A 23496-nucleotide genomic window follows, 5' to 3' on the forward strand; every position below is an offset into this window, starting at 1 on the left:
TCCTCTTGTATGTGGAGAAAAGCCTTCTTGCCGTCCTTTCCTCGGGAAAGTTTGTTTTGTGTCTGTGGTTCTGAGACGTCTGTGGTCTGTCTCAGGAAGGTGTCTCTGTGGGGTCCTGGACTTCTGTTGTAATCTGTCTGTGGCTCAGAAAAGTTTGTGCTCTGTCTCTGGATTGGGAAGTCTGTCATTTGTCTGTGGTTTAGATTAGTCTGTTCTCTTTCTGTGGGGTAGTTAGAGGTCTGTCATTTGTCCAGTAGTCTTTGCCTGTCTTTCCACTCCTCCATTTTTTCAGTCCTCCTGACCCGCCATCTCTTTTATAGCCCTCACCTGTATCCCCCTCTGGTTTAGGCTGGGTTTATATGAAGAGAATTTGGTTCCAATCTGACAGATATCCTGATTAGTAATTAATCAGGACCTAGATCTGAGCTTGACATTTGTATATAGAGATCATTTGTGGCCATATACAGTACATAAGATCATTTTTGACACCCGTTTAGGTACATAGCTGCCTCCTCTGACCACCCTGTATACATGCATTAGCTTAAAGGGGCTGTCCAGTGAAAACAAGCTATTACCTATACCTATATAGGTGATAACTTGCTGATCGGGGAGGGTCTGACGACTGGGAACCATGTAATGGGGATAAATGTTTCCCGATTGATATTACAAAATAAAGCGGCAGGTCTGATGCCCGACCACCTCTCCATTTATTCTCTATAGGGCTGCTGGAAATAAGCTCAGCGGCCCCATAGGGAGCAGTGGTCAAGCATCCAACATGGATAAAATTGCCCCATTCTGATGATCGGTGGGGCTCCAGCAATCGGACACTCACCAGATAAATGTAAACTTCACCTCTTTAATCGAGCCTGCATTTTTATTTCAATGGGAAGAGGGAGACACTTCCGACATGAACCTACCTCTGAAAACAATACTGCATTCTTGTTTCTCCAAACATCTGCCATTTTGCTATAGTCGGAGCGCTCCAATACATAACAGATGGTTGGCGGATCCTGTGATCAAGGTGATGAAATAGGGAAACTATCATTGCAATACACAATAAGGCTCCGTGTCCACTATGAGATTTTGATGCTGTGTTTTTTCAATCGGTCAAAAAGGCAATATACTACAGTTCCAGGAAAGTGGATGGGATGTATAGAAAACTCCTGCCCTCTGTGCTTTTTTTTTACTCAGCGTAAAGTGACCTGCGGTGCATGTTTAAATATCGAAACATGTCAATTTTTCTTGTGGGTACGAGTTTTATGTGCGGATTTTATCCATAGACCTGCATTAGATCTGTATAATTTGCAATGAATGTAATCTGCACATGAAGTTCTGTCAAAGCCAAATACCAGCTTTATTTATAACATTACACACCAAAAAGAGACAAAAAATGCAGCGTCAAAAACGCAATAAAAATTTATGTTAAAAACACCCACTAAAAAAGCAATGCAAAAAAAACGTAAGTAAGCTAATTTACCGTATTTTTCAAACTATAAGATGCACTTTATGTCCCCCAAAATTTAGGAGGAAAATGAAGGGAGGGGTCTTATAGTCCAAATGAAGGCTTACCGGGGGGTTCTGGCGGTGGTGGAGCAGGGTCCGTTCCTCAGGAAGCCGGCGGCAGAAAAAGGGTGGCAATGCCACGGGTCTGGTGATGGTGGTGAGTAGAGTGGAATGCATCATTGCTTTCCCAGCGGCCATCTACCTGAAGCCATGGGCCGCTGGAGGCCCAGCTGAGATCTCAATCTCCGGCAGCCATTTCCCTAAAGCCCGCTGCTCTTTTTTTTTCCTATTTTCCGCCCCAAAATTTGGGATGCGTCTTATGGTCTGGTGTGTCTTATAGTCCAAAAAATACAGAAATGTTGCAGAGAAGCTGCAACATCAAGAGCTCATAGTGGGAACATAGCCTAGACATAACATCCAGCAGCTGATATACAGACAGGCATCCCAAACCTTTATATAAACAAACGTACCAAGGATATTAATACAGACTGGACTTAGGGTTCGCTCACACAAATGTAGATTCTCTCAAGCAACAGGATCGGATCGTTTATGTTAATGACACTGTCAGAGTTTGGTCAGAGTCTCTTGGATGAGCACAGGTGGGGAGAAAATGAAGAACAAGATTTCTTCATTGTGTGAATCCGTAGAAATCGGACTGCACTCGGATGTCATCCGAGTGCAGTCCGGTGTTTTCCATAGACTTGAATGGGTGATCTGATTTGCGGAGACGCTCGCATCATGCTGAATCGGTAAGAGAAAAAAAACTCTGATCAGCACTGCCCCATAGAATAACATTTGTCCTAGTGCTATCCGATAAAACATTGGATAGCACTCGTCTGATGGATACGCTCGTGTGACCGAACCCAGGCAGGGTTAATAATGATAGGATCAACACATTTTTCCCATCTAGATACACAAACATGGCAATTACCGCTGTGATCTACTGTTTCCGCTCAGACTGACATCTAAATCCAGCCTTACCACCCTCTCTCCTGCCATCCTAAATCTACCCTCGTACCCATCCCTCCTCCCTATTCTAGTTCTCTCCTCCTTCCCATTTCTCATTCTTTCTTCCTCTATAGGAGCCTCAAACCACAGTAATTCATAACCTGGTGGACGGGATAAAGGTATTTGCCATATCTTTACCTCTCTCTTCATATGTCACGTCTCATGCACCTCTTTAGGCACCAGTAGGGGGGTTGTTATTATATATGGTGCCATGTGCATTTCTTTAGAGTCTATCATGGGTGCGGCTGGTAGTTTTTCTTGATTGTATCTTTGGATGAGCCACAAGACCCTTTTTACCTAGTCATTTTTTTAGGGGCAAAAACTGAAATTCTTCAGCCCCAATGCCAAATCTGTAACAGGGCCCCCGCCATGTGCCACTTATATCACTGGTATCTTCTTATATGGCCCCAACCTCCTGTACTCCTATTAATCTAAATGTATCTGAGATGGTGTTACTGATTTTTGTCTGTTTTTGTGATAAAAAACTGTTTTTCTTGCACATTGCAGTCATTTTACCATTTAAACCCCTTTGGGACCCCCCATCTTGAGTTTTTGTGCTTTTGTTTTTTTCCTCCAGGAGCCATAACTTTTTATTTTCCTGTTTGCATTAATATATATATATATATATATATATATATATATATATATATATATATATAGGCTTGATTTTTTTTTAGCTTTTATCATTCACTTGATTTGAAGAAAGGAAAAAAAAATCCAGTTGGGATGAAATGCTAAAAAAAAAATATAATTCCACCATCATTTTTTGGGTTTCCTTTTCGCAGCATTCATTTTGCTGTAAAAATGATCTGGTAATTTGATTCTCCAGGTCAGTACGGTTACGGCGATATTAAAATTATATATATTTTTTAAAATTATTTTAGTAAATAAAAATAAGCCTTGTAAAAAAAATGTGGCTTATGTCGCCATTTTCCGAGACCCATAATTTAATTATTTTTCCATTGATGGAACTGTATGAGGGCTTGTTATTTGCATTGAGAGCTTTAGTTTTTATTGGTACATACTGGTGTATTGGTAGTATTTTTGGAGATATATAAGATGTTTTGAGCGTTTTTATTGAATTTTTGCAGAGGACTGAAAAATGTCAATTTTTCGCTTTATTAATTTTTTAGCCATTTTACTGCATGGGTTAATTAATTTAATCGTTTCGAAGATTTGATTATTAATGGATGTGGTGATAATAAATATCTTTATTTTTAATTTCTTTATTTTCAGATAGTAAAATAGGGGTTGATTCTATTTTTGATGCTTCTTGAAATACTTTTATAAACATTTTTTGTAATTTTAAATGCTATTGTCAGTGATTGTCAGCAGCTTCTAAAAGGTTAACTAGCATTGATCTAAGCTTTTTAGCTCCAGTCGCTGCTCTTAGAGGCAGATGCCGTCTGTTTAACGCCGTACCCGCATCTGCCTTGTATGGAGGGGGCTCAGTAACACCCTGTGTATGACGTATAGGTATGTCAGGGTGCGAAGAAGGGGTTAAAAATAAAAGGTGAGCTGTAGGCAACAAAAAACATATTTGATTTTAGACCGTTCTGATAAATGAGGCACTATCAAAACTGCCTGTATGAAAGGTAGTCTTTGTTGCCCATAGCAACCAATCAGAGCTCACCTTTTAGTTCTTAAACGGCTCTAGTAAAATGAAAGCTGCGCTATGATTGGTTGCTATGGGTCATAGAGACGGTTGTTCTTTCTGACAGTTTTTAGAAATCTGGCCTTATGAGAAATCTATTATTATTACTGTTTTAGGATTTTCTTACCCCAACCATCACTTCTATCGAAATCCAAAAAAACATTTTCAATAAATTTTCAATAAAAATGTTGCTTTAGCTGACCATGCATCAGTTACGTCACGGTCTGCCATTTTACACGTAGGTTGACAGATGATCTGCCATACTTGTCAGGATCTGTTCAAAGGGGTTTCCCCATGTTATAAAGTGATCACTAGGACATGTGATCACTTTATGACCTGTGGGGGTCCGACTTCTGACTTTTAGGACTCTAATCAATTCTGAGAATGAAGGGGATGCAGCACTGATGTAGTTTTTCCTGCATAGTGGTGATCAATACCATATAAATGTGCATGGTACTGCAGCATGGCCCCATTAACTTAAAGGGGTATTCCTATCTGTAAGATCCTATCCCAATATGTAGTAGTTGTAGTAATAATAATATTAAACAAATACCTCTAATTAGAAATGTAGTATAGTTCTTCTGATTCGCTATGTCACTTACCCCATGTGCAGGGCATTGCAGTAGCTTAGGTATCCATGGATATGACCACTAACAGCTAACTAACTGTCACTATATGAATTGTTGTAACTAGGAATGAGCAGACCCGTGTAAGTGCCAGTGATCTGGTACCCGACCCGAACTTTATTCCAAAGTTCGGTTCGGGTACCAGAACTGTACCCGAACTTAACCAAGAAGCCGAACCCCAAATTTTCTCTCTCTCTCTCTTCTCTCGGAACTCTGAACATTGCAACGGCCTTCCAGGAAAATCCGTGTTCGGCACGAAAGCCGAACTTTTAAGTGTCTAGTCGTAACCATGGATATCTAAGCTACTGCAATGCCCTGCACATGGGGTAAGTGACATAGCGAATCAGAAGAGCTATACTACATTTCTAATTGGATGTATTTGCTAATATTATTATTATTGCACCTACTAGATATTGGGATAGGACCTTGGAGATGGGAATACTCTTTTAATGGGACCGTATTTCCTTTCCCTGCACAGCCGTGTCCTGCCCACTCGCGCAGCTACAAAGGAGATGCAGCACTACATGAGCGCCAGCGATATATCATCATTTTATAACATGGGTTTACCCGCTAAGTAGAAGGCCATGAGCCCTTAATTTCTACCGATTGGTTTCCATTTTGCACTGTGGTGAACAAAGTACAATTTTATTGTCATTGTCTTAGGTATATCTTTTTCATAGCTTGACTTGGTTTGTTCTTTAAAGTTCCTCCTGGTGTTGAAGTCTAAGATAATAGGGTATCAGTGTGAATCTGGATATATATGGAGCATCCCATATGTCTACGATCACAATTCCTTCCAGTAGAATAAAACAATGGATGTGTGGTTTTTGTAATGTCGGCTTTGAGGGTATTTTTGGGTTGTTCTCCAGGGGATAAGTTGGCATGAAGCTCCGTAACGTCAAATAAAAACTTTGTTGTGATTACGGGATCATATGACTGTCCTACACTCGTCTGTAACCGGTGTGATTTTCTCTTTCTATAACTCTCACGACTTTCCAAACATCCCACGGTTTTGTTCTCTCTCTCACGCAGGAATCCTCGGACAGTACACACACCAACCCAGAGGATGAGGAGATGAAAGGTATGGTGGATCTAGTCTGCATCCAATAATCTCGTCTCTCTTCCTACAACTTCTATCGTGGACTGACCATCTGGTTGACCAATGAGTCTTTAAAAAAAACACATCTCCGCCATCTTTCTTATAACCATGTCATATGCCTCGTTATAAAATGACAATAATGACACAACACGGACTCGTACCTTACAAACATAGGGACATGTACACGGTGCAGTCACCATATAACGTCTGTTTATTCATGCCATTGTACTTTCCAGTTATGTGTTATATGTGTTGTCCCTTTAAAAATGTTTATCATATCCTAATTCATTCATTCATTCATTCAATGAACTGTTTACTCCATTCCTTTTTTTTCTAAGTCATTTTTATGTTTTTTAGAGCTTTTCCCATTAATACCAATGCAATCACAAATATATATGTATATATATATATATATATATATATATATATATATATATATATATATAAACACGGTATATGTATTGCCGATAATGTCTGTTAATTGTCTGAATTGCAAAGCGCTGTGGAATATGTTGGCGCTATATAAATAAAATGATGATGATGATATATATCCCCCTCCTTGTATTTTAGGGGATTCTAAAATATTCCCATATAAATTTAAGTTATAATAAATAAAAAGATATAACTTTTTTTGTTGTCCATCCCTGCCAGTAATGTACAGGATATCTGATGCTACTCAAAACATTGCAAACATTTTTTTCTTAAAGGGAATCTGTCACCTTGTTTTTGCTAAGCCATTTGAGAGCAGTATAATGTAGGGGAAGAGACCCCAATTCCAGCCATGTGTCACTTACTGAGCTGCTTGCGGTAGTTTTGATAAAACCACGATCAGTTCTCTGAATGCTGAGCTCTGTATAACCCCGCCCACACCACTGATTGGCAGCTTTCTGTGTACAGTGTGCATAGGCAGAAAGCTGCAAATCAGTGATGGACTGGCATTATACAGAGCTCATGAATTTGGAGGACTACATGGTGGCGTTATACAGAGCTCATGAATTTGGAGGACTACATGGCAGCAGGTTTACTAGTCCTCTGGTGATAATCTCCTGTTAATAAAACTGTGATTTTATCAAAGCTACAGTAAGCAGCCCAGTAAGTGACACCTCGCTGGAATCAGTGTCTCTGTTTGTACATCATGCTGATCTCAGATTAAATAGCAAAACTTTTAAAAACTGGGTTCATATTATTTTTCGACTGTTCAGATGGAAGCCCCCCTGGAAGCTGAGCAGAGAGGAGCACATGGTGTGAATCCAGCTTAATGGTTGAAAGGCTATGGACAACTTTGACTTAGAAAAATTATTTTTTTTACTTATGTTACTGGTTTGGATATTAAAAGTGCAAAAAGTTTCAGTCTCCAATATTCATCCCTTCATTTATGGTCAAAACAGTGCTATGATGTGCGCAGCTCCTGCATGATCTGTGTATGGACTCATAGACTTATATTGAGCCCTTAAACCGGTCGATATAAGTCTATGCCCTTCAGAGCAGTGTTTTGATCGATCTGTGGGGGTATCTGGACTCCCCCAATCAGCAGCACATATCAGTTCCTATAAGATATAAAAAATGTTATTGAATGATAGTCACCCTTTATAAACTATTATGATACTGAGTTTATAGTGCATTGGTAATTTTATGGCCAAGGGGTACAAAAAACAAATTTTGCCTGTGAAAACTTCACAATCAGATCATCACATTTAAATTTAGATTTTGACCCATTCAGACATAATAGCTCATTATTTTGGGATTCCTATTTTTTCCCACTCCCAGTTTTCTTTGTCTTTAATGCTCACCCATCATTATTTTCTACAACTCATCATTGGCCTGCCACCATTTTCCTTATCAATTGCCGTACTCATTTCCTCTCCATGCCCCACTGGAATATACTTCTTCTCTGTCCGGCTTCAACTCCTCTTCTCTCCCGGTTCTCTCTAGTGCTGAAGTTCTCAGACATTTTAAGCTCAGTGAGACGGGGCTCGGGGGCTCTGGATGCTGAGGGACCCCAAGCCGCGGTTGCTCAGCAGCCCCTCTCCCCATCCTTCCCCCATTCACCTCTTGCACAGCGTAAGTAATAGGATGGAGAAATAGGAGAACCATAAAAACTATGCATGAAAAATGTTTTATTCAATAGTACTCTTCTTTAGCAATGTACGCTTCAATGCTGCATTACAATATATACGGTGTTTTTAACTACAGTGACGTGTAAAAGTTTGGGCACCCCTGGTCGAAATTACTGTTATTGTGAACAGTTAAGCAAGTTGAAGATGAAATGATCTCTAAAAGGCCTAAAGTTAAAGATGACATATTTCCTTTCTATGCAAAAAATATCTATATATTGTGATTATTTACATTTTAAAAATTACAAAGCGGAAAATGGGCTGATGCAAAAGTTTGGGCACCCTTGGAGATTTGTGTGCTCAGATAACTTTGATAAAGGTTTCAGACCTTAATTAGCTTGTTAGGGTTATGGCTTGTTCACTATCATTGTTAGGAAAGGCCAGGTGATGCAAATTTCCCAGTTTTATAAAAACCCAGCCTCCTCTAACTTTGTGCCAAAAACAGCAGCCGTGGGATCTTCTAAGCAGCTGCCCAGCACTCTGAAAATGGTGGAGGCCCACAAAGCAGGAGAAGGCTATAAGATGTTAGCAAAGCGTTTTAAAGTTGCCCTTTCCTCAGTTCGAAATGTATTTAAGAAATAACAGTTACCAGGAACAGTGGAGGTCAACATATGGTCTGGAAGACCAAGCAAAATTTCAGTAAGAGCTGCTCATTGGATTGCTAGAGAGCAAATCAGAACTCCCGCTTTACTACCAAAGACCTTCAGAAAGATCTAGCAGACTCTGGAGTTGTGGTACATTGTTCTACTTGTTACGGATCCAGGTGGTGGAACCTCTGTGCTGCGGTGCAAGGAGAGACCAGAGGGGCGTGACTAGGTATCAACTCGGACCAACCAAGGCCGTACGGCGGCTTAATCGACTCCGTGACCAGGAAAGGACCGAGCAGAGGGACCAGGTGCTACTCTGGGGACCGACCTTGTATGAGAGCAGGTGACTCCCATGGGTCAGAAAGTAGAGACTGACCGGTACAGCAGATGGGCACGGCAGGCAGGCTGATGGGTGATCCAGGCAGATGGACTGGCAGGCATGGCAGGTACCAAGCAGGAGCCTCCAGGTAGGCAGGCTGGTGGGCACGGCTGGTAACAGGCAGGTGCTTCTAGGTAAGCGGGCTGGCAGGCACGACAGGTAACAGGCAGGAGCCTCCAGGTAGGCTGTCTGGTAGGCATGGCAGGTAACAGGCAGGAGCCTCCAGGTAGGCTGGCTGGTAGGCACGGCAGGTAACAGGCAGGTGCTTCCAGGTAAGCAGGTGGACAGAGCCCATAGACAGACTGGCGGACTGGACTGTAGACAGACTGTCGGCCTGGAGAGTAGACAAGCAGGCGGACTGGACTAGTAGTCAGGCTGGCGGACTGGACTTATAGTCAGGCTGGCGGGCTGGACTTGTAGTCTGGCTGGCGGGCTGGACTTGTAGTCTGGCTGGCGGGCTGGACTTGTAGTCTGGCTGGCGGGCTGGACTTGTAGTCTGGCTGGCGGGCTGGACTGGTAGTCAGGCTAGCAGCGGGACCTGAGGGCTGAAGCAGAGTATCACACACAAAGCTACAACCTTGCACGGGCACCTCCATATTGGAGGAGGTGCCTTTTATAGGGGAAGTCCTCCGGCCATTGGCTGGGGACTTTTTAGGATGGCGCGCGCAGCCCCTTGAAGAGGGAGGGAGCGCGCGCGCGCCCTAAGCCCAGAGCTGGGGAAGCTGTGTGCACCAGCAGCAGCTGCAGGGAGGCCAGAAGACGCCGGAGCAGGACCGCGGCGGTAGGGGGGACGGCGTCCCTGCCGGGCAGGAGGCAGAGACGCCGATGCTACACTACTGTTCAGAGACACCTGCAGAAATTTGGCCTTCATGGAAAAGTCATCAAAAGAAAACCTCTCCTGCGTCCTCACCATAAAATTCAGCGTCAGAAGTATGCAAAAGAAAAACTAAACAAGCCTGATGCATTTTGGAAACAAGGCCTGTGGACCGATGAGGTTAAAATAGAACTCTTTGGTCACAATGATCAAAAAAATGTGTGGAGAAAAAAGGGCACAGAATTTCAGGAGAAGAACATCTCACCAACCATTAAGCATGGGGGTGGATTAATCATGCTTTGGGGTTGTGTTGAAATTTTAACAAATTCTTGATGCAAACATAACACAATCTGTAAAAAAGCTGAAGTTGATAAGAGGATGGCTTCTACAAGTGGATAATGATCCTAAACACTCATCAAAATCTACAATAGACGACCTCAAAAGGCGCAACCTGAAGGTTTTACAATGGCCCTCACAGTCCCTTGATCTGAACATCATTGAAAATCTGTGGTTAGACTTCAAACTAGCAGTGCAGCCAAGACAGAACTGGAAGAATTTTCCAAGGAAGAATGGATGAAAATCCCACAATCAAGAATTGAAAGACTCTTGACCATGCAGGGTGTTCAAACTTTTGCATCGGCCCATTTTCCTTTTAGTAATTTTTAAAATGCAAAACATGACAATATATATTTTTTAAGCCTAAAATACAAAGGAAATGTGTCATCTTTAACTTTAGGCCTTTTAGAGATCATTTAATCTTCAACGTGTTTAACTGTTCACAATAACAGTCATTCTGACCAGGGGTGCCCAAACTTTTACATGCAGCTGTATATTATGTAATTCCTAATTGATGAGTAGAGACATATGTAAAACTATGGCATGATTGTACAATATAATGGAAATATCTGAATATTAGGCTGTTGTGTTGTTAATTGTAGGGAAAGGGTAGACTAATCGAAGCGGCCCTCGTGTTTCTGTCACTGTGATGTGTGTGGGGATTGGCACTGGCATTACTAACCTTACCGGGGGAGTGGGGATGGAGATGGCACTGTCCTTGCCTGTTCGTGATGAGATGTTGTTTGTGTTTCTTGTCACTCACATTGCTGCCGTGTCTCTGCTCTTTCTGTGTTGATATCTGTTTTCTTCTTTTTTCTTTTTTTTTCTTTTTAAATTGGTTCTTCCCCTACTGGTCCGACCCCTCTAAATCCTTTTATTTTTGCACTCTTCTTTCCAATATCAATATCTCTAACTGCTCTTCCTGTCTTTTTTCTATCTTGATTTAATCTTGATTTTCCTGTATATTCTGGCCTTCTGCCCTGATTCATTTCTGTATCTCAAACTCTTTATCTTTGCACTTCTGTCTCCATTTCTTGGCATCTTTCCTCTGTATCTCTTCTCTGTACCTTTGCCAATTTCTCTTCATTCTTTACATATTCTCTCTGCCTACTGTCTCTGCCTTTCCCTTAATTTATCCTTTATCTGTCCACCTCGGCCTTTGTCTTGTTTTTCTATCTTTATCTCTGATGTCTTGTCACTGCTTACCTCTTTTTCTTCTTATCCTACTTTTTTGCTACTGCTCTGTCTCTGCTTCTCTATTTCTGTCCTATATGAATTTATCACTGCATCTCATCCAATCTTTGACTCTACCTCTCCACCCTTACTCCTCTCTCACCTTTACTAACTCTGTTACTGTCTCTTGCCTTTACCTCTCTGTTTTGCTGCCACTTCTTCTGTCTTATCTTTCCACTGTCTCTCCTTTACCACCTTGGTATCTGTCAATTGTTCTTCTACCTTTGTCTTTGCTGCTTTCTTGCTACCTTTACTCTACCTTTCCACCTTTTCTCTGTACTCCTCTCTCACCTTTACTAACTCTGTTACTGTCTGTTGTCTTTACCTCTCTGTTTTGCTGCCACTTCTTCTGTCTTATCTTTTCACTTATGTTTCTCCTTTACCACCTTGGTATCTGTCAATTGTTCTTCAACCTTTGTCTTTGCTGCTTTCTTGCTACCTTTACTTTACCTTTCCACCTTTTCTCTGTACTAACTCTGTTACTGTCTCTTGTCTTTACCTCTCTGTTTTTCTGCCACTTCTTCTGTCTTATCTTTTTACTTGTGTCTCTCCTTTACCACCTTGGGAACTGTCTCTTGTTCTACCTTTGTCTTTGCCAATCTGTTACTCTTCCTGTTGACTTCTGCTTCTGTCTCTTGTCTTTCTGCCTCTGTCTCTTGTCTCGGTTTCTATCCCTTTCCCTGGTACCTGTCTTTTTGTCCCCCTCCCAGCTGCTAGATTTACAGATATATTTAACACAGTCAGACGAGGCTCAGAAGCAGAGGGAGTGCAGTACTCCAACACGCAGCATCGGCTTTCCCAGCCCCACCTAAACTCTCCGTTTGTACAGCGTAAGTAGAACTCGCGCATACAAACGCATCTCACATGGGCTCCCACCGCCTTCCAGCTATGGACCTCTTTCTTATTAATTGACTTCCATCTTATCATATCTTTGCCTTTCTTCTACGCTATGTTCTGGTTCCTTTCAGATGCATGTCTACATCATCTTACCGACATCAACTTCCAAAGTGTTCTACCATAATGAACAATGTTTATTGATCTCCAGTTTTACTTGTTGAATTCATCCTCAATTTTTGTCTTTAACACTTTGTAAGTTGTACTTCTCTCTGACACTCAGAAATCACGTTTCATCATTTTAAACTAGTTTTTATTATTTCTTGAATTCTTATTATTACACAAAGCACAAGACTCTTTTATTACTCTCAAAAACTTTCACAATCTTCTGTCTTGTCCTACCACAAACCTTTCCTATTCTTCTACAATTTTTCTAACCAGAATGGTCGTCTTCTGTAGTTTTATTTTCTCTTCTTATGATGATTTTTAACTTTCCTCTATGCTTTTCCATTTCTCGCAAGCCCTGTCTGACCCACTTAAGACAAGTTCTGTGCTCTTAATCATCACATATCTTCTCAGTATGATGCTCTTTTTCTTTGTTCTCCTTCTAAAGCATATTCTTTTTCTTTAGACATGTGATTTTTTTCATACCACTTGTACTTATTGATGCCAGTTGTCTCCAGTTGTCTATTTTCGACTCATTATTTTCTTTTCCTTTTTATCTCTCTTTTATTCTTCTGCTCTTTGCTTTAAATAGAATTGTCTTCCATATTTTTCATATGCTCTCAAATAATTTGTTTATTTTCCTGAAATAAATTAAATCTTCTTCCTCGTATTCTCTATTATTTTGTTTAGAGTTTTGAAAAACTTTCTCATCACTTTCTAATTACTATCCATTAAATTGGTTATCTCATCAAATTGGGCACTTATTAGGGCACATAAGGCTTCCTACTCAGGACCTTCAGTGGATGTTTAAAGAAAACAGCAGCTCACACCCAGATGTTCCAGATTCATGGCTGACTAGAGATGAGTGAATTCGCAGGACCCTGGTTTAGCGGCCATGTCAAAATTCCATAGCTGCTGGACGGGAACTCTACCAATCATCTCCTACCTGCTGACATCTCCGGCTTTTCTTTTTGCTTAGCCGGCCTGGTGCAACATCATTATTGTGGCATCATGTACACACAACATCGTGCCTGGCCGGTGAATCAAAAGAGGAACTGGGGATACTGACAGATAAGAGGTGGTGACAGGGCACTGGTCCAGCGGCCATGGAACACTGGCCTGGCCAATGGACCATGGTCCTGTAAATGTTTTCACTGATCTCTACAGGCCATTGATTTGTTTTCTATCCTAATTTGTCAATATGGTCAATTAAGCACTAGCTCTCCTGGGGCTCACTTGACATTATTATGTCACACAATCCCTGTGGCCAATCAGTGCTGGATTCACCCTCCCCTCCTCCGGACAAACCAAGACATCCGGAGGAAGTGAGAGTTGCTGCTGCTATATCACTTACTTTGGATGTAAATTACGTACGTAAAGAGACTGAAGCCATCGCTGATTGGCCGCATGGATTACGCAACATAACAATGTCAGGAGAGCCCCGGGAGAGCCAGGGCCGACACCGTTGGAACAGTGTCGGCATTATTTTAGTAGGGGGAAACATAGGTATTGAGAAGGGGTTGTCCAAGTAGTGGAAAACCCTTTTAAGAGAGGGCCTTATTACTTTTGAAGTAGACTAGGCCCAAACTTTGGTTTGTAAGGGGTTAATATTTAGGATTAGGATTTAGAGTGGGAATTGTGGGGGAGGAGAATATGGATGAAGAGCGGTGTAGGGCTTACCTGATTGGTGGGTAGGTGGGTTTCAATAGAGGGGTATAAAAGGAAGGTTCATCAGGCACTGTTCATCTTCTGTGACTGACCGTTGACTGCGGAACATCCCACTTGTCCCTCTTATTCAATCTTGTATTGTGGGGAATTGTGCTAGTAAACTAATGGATACTGGTCTAATAGGACCGGGGTCACTTTATGGCCATGTTCACATGTTCAGTATTTGGTCAGTATTTTACATTAGTATTTGTAAGACATGATGTAAAATACTGACCAAATACTTAACGTGTGAACGTGGCCTAAAACTGTATCCGGTCTATTAATCGATGTGACTGCAGTCTATGGTAACACAATGTCTTCAGTTTACAATATGTCCTTTTCTTTTACACCACAGGTTCCATTGGGTCAACTAACATCAACCACTTTTTACACTATTAGTCTTCATAACTGTGTTCTTGCTGCTGAGCATTTTATTTTTGCATTGTACTTGATTTATCTTCTTAATAATCCACCATTGTTCCCTACATCCACTCTCATCATCTTGCCATCTTCTATCACTTCCGCTGACCATGTTTGTGCCGCTCTCGCTTATCCTCTGTGGATTTATTTCTCTATTTAATGGCTATTTTGTTATTCTAGCTCGAAAACAGGAAATCATTAAGATAACAGAACAACTGATCGAGGCAGTGAATAATGGAGACTTCGAGGCATATGCGTGAGTTATTCATGGCACTACTGTATAGTAATGGGGGAGGGGGGATTGAGGTCATATTCACTATACATAGTTTAATTCTTAAAGGGAGTCTGTCACCACCAAAACTCAAACTAAACCACTTCCCACAGTCATAAAGGGGACTTAGCCCCTAAATAAAATCATACCTGCAGTGTGAATGTCACTACTTTAGTTTTAGATAAAAGGTCTCCGTGCACCGTTCCGCTCCCTGAACTAGCATCCTGCACATTTCCTTAGCTTGATTGACAGCACTCGCTTGCCCAGAGTGACAGCTGACTGACCCAGAATCTTGGCCCTGTGTGTGCACACTGACAGTGCAGGAGCCCAGCAAGCGTGCGCACACACAATGTCAGTGCAGGCGCCCTCTCATCCCTCTATTTTGTTTGCGTCGGCTGCCGGCTACTTTCTGATCTTTAGTGCGGCGAGCGGCCGCTGCAGACAGGAGAGATGGAATCGAGCGACTCATACTGACACTGACACTGTGTGTGTGCTCGCTCGCTAAGCTCCTACAAAGTCACTGCAGACATGCAGGTCTGGAGCTACGTCCACTATATGACTGCATAAATTGTTTAATTTAAGTTTTGGGGGGTGACATACTGCCTTTAAAGAGAATCTGTCAGCAGGTATCTGCTATGTAATCTGAGGACAGCATGAGATTGGGGCTGAGGCACAGACTTCTGGGATATGTCACTTATTAGGCTGTGTGCTGTTGTTTCAATACAATGAATGTTTTATCATCAGGACTGCCTGGACTTACAGCTCCTGTGAGCGCTGGTCTGACCACGCCTCCTCCTCTGATAAGCAGCTCACTGTCAATAGACAATGGACACAGAGAGCTGTGGCTTGGGTGGGGTTAGCTTTCTGAGCTCTGCTACATCTAAAAACTCTGTGTCACAACTGCTGCACCCAGTAAACTAAGTGATACATCGCTGGAATCAGGGTCTCTGCCCCTACATTATGCTGCTGTCAGATGAGGTAGCAAAAATCTGGTGACAGATTCCCTTTAAATGCTGCCGTATACACTATATCAAATATGACAATTTTTATACATGACTTGTACCAATTATGTAATTGTTATATAGTGGATTAATACAATGGGCGCGCATCACTGCTGGGTCCATTTTCAATAAATTTGAGAAAAAAAGATCAAAACAAAACATTAAAAAAAAAATAAAAAATCATTTTTGGGAAAAAAACAATGAACAGCAGCAAATACATTAAAATATGGGCAGCACGGTGGCTCAGTGGTTAGCACTGCAGCCTTGCAGCGCTGGGGTCCTGGGTTCAAATCCCACCAAGGATGACATCTACTAGGGGTTTGTATGTTCTCCCTGTGTTTGCATGGGTTTCCTCCCAAACTCCAAAGACATACTGATAGGGAATCTAGATTGTGAGCCCGATGGGGACAGTGATAATGTCTATAAAGCGCTGTATAAGTGAGTAAAATAAAGAAATAAACAACAACAAAAAATCAAACCTCACCATTTTAATCCTGCGCCGATCTACTGCAGATGCTTCTGTGAACATTCCTGTGTTTGTTAATCAGCTGCCAGGAATGATATAAATACTGCAGCTGATCAGTGGTCTCAGCCATCATTTTACTGCCATCAACACCCGCCACATGAGGCCTGAAGACACTGATTGACTGCAGTGGTCATATCATTGCTGCCAGCTTGTAAAAACAAGGACTGGAAGACACTTGCACTACACAGTGAATTGTGGGTTGCAGCTGTATTTTTTTTGTTATTTTGGAGCATTTGGTCTTTTTCTTTTTATAGTTTTTTTTTTTTTAAATCCCATTTAAAGTCAATGGAGGTAAAACAGATCCAGATATGGTCAATCATTTTTCCCCATTAAAGTAAATGAAAAACAGATAAGAAGCATATACAGGCTTCTTGTGCATTAGTTGTCAAACCTTCACTCACTGATCAAGAGATTAGAAAGATCTCGGGTTTCTCCCGCCCACTGCCAATGATTGACAGGTCTTTCCCTGCATGCTTGTATGAGGAGAGACTTGTCAGTCACTGGTAACCGGCAGGAAGAAGCCACTTGGGATCTGCTTTTATGACTAGTCTTGAGTGCGCTCAGTCCCCAGCGGGCATATAAAGTATGTTTTTCTCTAAAATGCCCCAACGCAAACATACAAGATTGAAATTAAGCAACCAGTATCTGATACAGGCTTGGGCAGCATGTATCAACTTTCAGGTTCTTCTTAAAGGTTATGGGTTCCTCAGGGGTAATTTTTTAGTAAAATACACATATTTTTTGGGCTAAAAATGATTTTGTAATTGGTCTTTATAAAAAATAATCAATTGCTTGTCTTTTGTGGCCTGCATGTATTCCTATACATTGCACGCTGCTCAGTCCCGTATCATGTGAAATCCATAAGATAAGTGCTCTGATTACACAGTCTCTATTCTCTCTCTTTGTTCTCCTGAATGCCCATAGAGCAGTTATTCCTTTCGATCCTTTTTTTTTTTGGTAAAGATATCAGCTTGGATTTGTTCTCAAAGAGCGAGAGAACAAAGAGTGAGGTTATAGACCGGACTGAGCCATCAGAGAGTTAATGTGATGCATTTCACTCTAAGCAGTACTGGGCAGCCTGCAATGTATGAAAATACATGCAGGCTGCAAAAGACAAATGGTTGATGTTTGAACATTTTTAATAAAAACAGATCAGAAAATTATTTATTTATTCAAAAATATATACTTTTATGTAAAAAAAAACAAAAAAAAAACTTGCATATATATATTTGGAATCTAGACACCTTCATGGCATCAGCATTGAGTTAATACAAATGCAGAGACTGTTGTGGTCATGCACTGATGTAGGAAATAAAGTATTGTGACCACACTTTGACTTTTGCTGAGTGTAATCTTTAATGAATGACTATATTTAGTTGATACAATATACTAATGCCTTCCCAGAATAATGAGACCTCTCACTTAACTTTTATTTTCAGGAAGATTTGTGACCCAGGATTGACCACTTTTGAGCCAGAAGCTTTGGGTAACCTTGTGGAAGGAATAGATTTTCATCGATTTTACTTTGAGAACTGTAAATATGACAATTATTTGATATTCTCTTTCTGGGAACATGTTTGTGTTTGTCTTTTGTGTGACCACTTTTGGCAATCCTTTTCTGTTCAAAGGGTTCCCCAAAGAAAAGGAGGTCACAGAGGCCCACCTGGCTGCAAAAACTCTAATTCTTTTAGTAATAATCTGCTCCTGGAATCCATGGACTTGTATTGCCTCTTAGGTTAGGGTCACACCACCGTATTTTCTCTCGTCCAAGAAAATCGGTCCGATTAAGCTAATCACACTATGATCAGAATTTGATCGTATTGTGATCCAATTTTCTCGGATATGGAGAAGATGGAAAAAAAATTATGTATCTTCTCCAATATGTCAGTCCGTGAAAATCGGACTGCACTCAGATGCCATCCGAGTGCAGTGCAATGTTTTCTGCTGATTCATTGACTTGCATGGCCAAGTGCGATTTATGGATGCAAATTGTGCATGCTGAAATTCTGTTCCTTGAACAGACACGGTCCAAGGAAAAAATTGGACATGTGCCCCATAGAATTACATTGGTCTGAGTGCGATCCGATGTTTTGTGGGATCGCACTCGGACCAAAAATACGGTAGTCTGCACCTGCCCTTACACATGGACACCCAGGTCTTCTAGACAGGGCGGCACGATTTGGAATCACTTTTATCCCTATATAAGATGAGGATCATGGCAAAGATTTCCTTCTAATAAAGCTGGCCCCACACATTAGATAGCTGATTGCCGAGCGCTCGTTTGGTCGTCAGCTATCTCTTCCGACTTCTCCAAAAACCTGAACGTTCAGCTCGGCTGAGAGTACATGAGTTTTCAATGGAGAAAATTGAGCAAGCAGAAAGGGTTAAGGCATTAAATTTCAAACTGCAGAGTCGACTCCATACATATTAGACTTTCCTCCAACACCGCCAATATTTAAGTCTAATGAGTACGGGGGCTTTAAAGGGGTATTACCAATTCCAAGATCCTATCCGAATATATAATGGGTGTAATTATAACAATATTAGCAAATACCTCCAATTAGAAATGTAGTATAGTTCTTTTGATAAGCTATGTCTTTTACCCCATGTGCAGGGCATTGCAGTAGCTTGGTTACGACCACTGATATAGTTGCAGTTAGTTGTCAGTGGTCTTAACCATGGATACCTAAGCTACTGCAATGCCCTGCAAATGGGGTAAGTGACATAGCTAATCAGAAGAACTATACTACATTTCTAGTTGGAGGTATTTGCTAATATTATTATAATTAAACCCACTACATATTGGGATAGGGTCTTGGAGAATATGTCGGACAGTAGAGATTCATATACCAATACAAAGCCACAATCCAGCAGTGTGCCCGAGGTCTAAACCAAACTCTACAACTCTAGAGTCAACAGGTACGCCACAATTCTATCATTTATATCAAATAACTTATTAATGTTACACCAGGAACATGGATTTCATTAGAATTCTTTCAAATAACTTACCTTTTTCCTTTGTCTAGTGCTGTCCAAGAACAACAAGCCAATCCACACGACCATCTTGAATCCTCACGTTCACGTGGTAGGAGAGGACGCCGCCTGTATCGCCTACATACGCCTGACACAATACATCGATACACAGGGTCGACCTCGTACCAGCCAATCCGAAGAGACCCGTGTTTGGCATCGTCGTGATGGCAAGTGGCAGAACGTCCACTTCCACTGCTCAGGGGCCCCAGTGGCACCCCTCCAGTGACAGTAAGATTTTTTTTTCTATACTATACAGTACAGACCAAAAGTTTGGACACACCTTCTCATTTAAAGATTTTTCTGTATTTTCATGACTTTGAAAATTGTACATTCACACTGAAGGCATCAAAACTATGAATTAACACATGTGGAATTATATACTTAACAAAAAAGTGTGAAACAACTGAAAATATGTCTTATATTCTAGGTTCTTCAAAGTAGCCACCTTTTGCTTTGATGACTGCTTTGCACACTATTGGCATTCTCTTGATCAGCTTCAAGAGGTAGTCACCGGAAATGGTCTTCACTTCACAGGTGTGCCCTGTCAGGTTTAATAAGTGGGATTTCTTGACTTATAAATGGGGTTGGGACCATCAGTTGTGTTGTGCAGAAGTCAGGTGGATACACAGCTGATAGTCCTACTGAATAGACTGTTAGAATTTGTATTATGGCAAGAAAAAAGCAGCTAAGTAAAGAAAAACGAGTGGCCATCATTACTTTAAGAAATGAAGGTCAGTCAGTCCGAAAAATTGGGAAAACTTTGAAAGTATCCCCAAGTGCAGTTGCAAAAACCATCAAGCGCTACAAAGAAACTGGCTCACATGAGGACCGCCCCAGGAAAGGAAGACCAAGAGTCACCTCTGCTTCTGAGGATAAGTTTATCCGAGTCACCAGCCTCAGAAATCGCAGGTTAACAGCAGCTCAGATTAGAGACCAGGTCAATGCCACACAGAGTTCTAGCAGCAGACACATCTCTTCAACAACTGTTAAGAGGAGACTTTGTGCAGCAGGCCTTCATGGTAAAATAGCTGCTAGGAAACCACTGCTAAGGACAGGCAACAAGCAGAAGAGACTTGTTTGGGCTAAAGAACACAAGGAATGGACATTAGACCAGTGGAAATCTGTGCTTTGGTCTGATGAGTCCAAATTTGAGATCTTTGGTTCCAACCACCGTGTCTTTGTGCGACGCAGAAAAGGTGAACGGATGGACTCTACATGCCTGGTTCCCACCGTGAAGCATGGAGGAGGAGGTGTGATGGTGTGGGGGTGCTTTGCTGGTGACACTGTTGGGGATTTATTCAAAATTGAAGGCATACTGAACCAGCATGGCTACCACAGCATCTTGCAGCGGCATGCTATTCCATCCGGTTTGCTTTTAGTTGGACCATCATTTATTTTTCAACAGGACAATGACCCCAAACACACCTCCAGGCTGTGTAAGGGCTATTTGACCAAGAAGGAGAGTGATGGGGTCTACGCCAGATGACCTGGCCTCCACAGTCACCAGACCTGAACCCAATCGAGATGGTTTGGGGTGAGCTGGACCGCAGAGTGAAGGCAAAAGAGCCAACAAGTGCTAAGCATCTCTGGGAACTCCTTCAAGATTGTTGGAAGACCATTTCCAGTGACTACCTCTTGAAGCTCATCAAGAGAATGCCAAGAGTGTGCAAAGCAGTCATCAAAGCAAAAGGTGGCTACTTTGAAGAACCTAGAATATAAGACATATTTTCAGCAGTTTCACACTTTTTTGTTAAGTATATAATTCCACATGTGTTAATTCATAGTTTTGATGCCTTCAGTGTGAATGTACAATTTTCATAGTCATGAAAATACAGAAAAATCTTTAAATGAGAACGTGTGTCCAAACTTTTGGTCTGTACTGTATATATGGCACACTCTTATAATAATATTGTATATTTTGTATTTTGTAATACAAATGCACTGGCACGTCCGAGATATCGTCAGTCTACAGAATATTGCTGGGTAATCTTATAATAAATAGCTCAGCGCTTGGCAAGCTTCCTGCCCGTAAAAGAACATTCATTTTATCTCTGTAGAAAAAGCCTTTGCGCTTCCCTCACTAATATATGGAGGGATAATTCACGCCCTGTGTTTGCCGAATGATATATGGGATCTAAAGACAACTTATAAAGCTGCTTTTTATTATACCGCTTGATCGTTTTATAGTCATTTATTGCTTCCATAGTTTGGGGGGATTTATGTATTTTTATTGAAACAGAAGCTAAAAGAATATAAAAGATTACACTAATGATGATTTTATGCCTTAAAGAGGTATTCACATCTCCAAGAGCCTATCCCAGTATGTAATAGGTGTAATAATAATAATATTAGCAAATACCTTCAATTAGAAATGTAGTATAGTTCTTCTGATTTGCTATGTCTCTTTCCTCATGTGCAGGGCATTGCAGTAGCTTAGGTATCTATGGTTACGACCACTAGGAACTAGCTAACTGTCACTATATGAGTGATCATAACCTTGGATACCTAGGCAACTGCAATGCCCTGCACATGAGGAAAGAGACATAGCGAATCAGAAAAACTATACTACATTTCTGATTGGAGGTATTTGATAATATTATTATTGTACCTACTACATATTGGGATAGGATCTTGGAGATGGGAATACTCATTTAATAATAGTTCTTATTATCTACAGTGCCTTGAAATAGTATTCATACCCTGTGAACTTTTCTCAAATTTTTTTCATGTTACACCCACAAACTTAAATAATATATTTTATTGGGATTTTATGTGATATACCAACACAAAGTAGCAAGTATCTGTGAAGTGTAAAGGAAGTGATACATGGATTTCTAATTCCTTTAAAAATATAAATAAGAGAATTGTGAGGTGCATTTGTATTCAGCCCCCCTGAGTCAATACTCTGTAGGACCCACCTTTCGCTGTAATTACTGCTGCAAGCCTTTTGGGGTCCGTCTCTTCCAGCTTTGCACATCTAGAGGCTCACATTTTTGCCCATTCTTTTTTTGCAAACTACTGTCTAGCATGCTCGCCTGGCTGGTCCTATTGCCCTTAGCACCAATCCAGGCATTATTGGATTTTTGTGTTTAGTAATGCAAATGTTCTTATACATTTACGATTATACCATGTGAAGACACGGGGTCTTCTGTGGGCATGATACTACTCAGACAACACAGGGTGAGGGTTAAACAGTGTGGCAGTACTTTATGGAACCACCAAACAGACAATAACATATAGAACAGTCCCAGCAAATACCCAAGATGGTGCAAAATTACACAGTCTCACCCTTTCGCTGGCCTGCCGGGAATAGAGCAACTGCGACTTGGAGACTTCCAGGGCCAACCACCTCAACCAGTGGCCCCCCGCTTTTGTCAGGCACCCAGAGAGAGGAGGTAGCGGCAAGCTTAGGAAGCTGACAGTCCATTGAGGTATGTGGCCAGGAGACACGAAGATCCCACCCTGGTTTTCTCCGAACATATCCATGGATCCAGGTGACCGGATTGTTCCAACATGGATTTCTCCGGGTGTTTCCATGGGTTCCCGGTGACCGGATGGTCCCAAGCTGGCTAACCCAGCATATCCATGGGACCAGGTGAACAGAGGGTCACAATCCTGGCTTTCTCCAAATGTTTCCATGGGACCAGGCGACCGGATGGTCACAACCTGGCGTCTCAGAACATATCCGTGGGACCAGGTGACCGGAGGGCCACAATCCTGGTTTCCCCAAACGTCAGTCAGTGATGGTCAATGGAGCAGATCTGTACCCTTCCAGCCAGGGCAGTGTTCCCTTAGGCTGGCATCCTGTAAAATCCAAATCTGTGTCCCTCGGGATGGAGCCATGCTACCAAGCTGCTGTCCTGAAGAGTCTCTCTGATTCTCTTAGCAGCACTATAGAAATCCCTTTTTATATATATCCATCTGTGGCTCAGGTCATCATGCACAGGTCAAGGGGGAAAGTGCAGGGCTCATGTCTCATTGTTTGAACATTTAATCAATTTGCATAGTTTGTATCCCCCTGCTCTGTAAATGAATAAACTAGCTGATCTAGTACAATATGTAATTAGCATATTAACAAACATCATTGTTCCCCAACCCTGAGTCGCTGTCCTTCATACAATAAGTTGCAAAATATCAACTCAAATGTCAACTTTCAGGGTTACACAAATACTAATCTGTCCTTCTT

At 41.5% G+C, this 23496-nt stretch overlaps 1 protein-coding gene across 26 annotated transcripts in view; it reads left to right on the plus strand.

Moving 5' to 3' along the window:
• Nucleotides 1–23496, plus strand: part of CAMK2B (calcium/calmodulin dependent protein kinase II beta) — a 167124-nt gene that overhangs the window by 142693 nt on the left and 935 nt on the right. For 7 of the 26 annotated variants that reach the window (XM_073653781.1, XM_073653783.1, XM_073653782.1 and 4 more), the window contains 7 exons: nucleotides 2586–2630; nucleotides 5824–5872; nucleotides 7823–7951; nucleotides 12064–12183; nucleotides 14660–14735; nucleotides 17717–17811; nucleotides 19304–19538. In XM_073653781.1, coding sequence (XP_073509882.1) covers nucleotides 2586–2630; nucleotides 5824–5872; nucleotides 7823–7951; nucleotides 12064–12183; nucleotides 14660–14735; nucleotides 17717–17811; nucleotides 19304–19536 — 747 coding nt within the window. In that variant the 3' untranslated portion in view covers nucleotides 19537–19538. The remainder of the gene's footprint in view (nucleotides 1–2585; nucleotides 2631–5823; nucleotides 5873–7822; nucleotides 7952–12063; nucleotides 12184–14659; nucleotides 14736–17716; nucleotides 17812–19303; nucleotides 19539–23496) is intronic. The other 19 variants (XM_073653785.1, XM_073653784.1, XM_073653791.1 and 16 more) reach the window with 4 other exon arrangements.

Source organism: Phyllobates terribilis, unplaced genomic scaffold, assembly GCF_046119375.1.
Source record: "Phyllobates terribilis strain yellow unplaced genomic scaffold, ASM4611937v1 Scaffold_11__3_contigs__length_659146591, whole genome shotgun sequence".
Taxonomy (NCBI): domain Eukaryota; kingdom Metazoa; phylum Chordata; class Amphibia; order Anura; family Dendrobatidae; genus Phyllobates; species Phyllobates terribilis.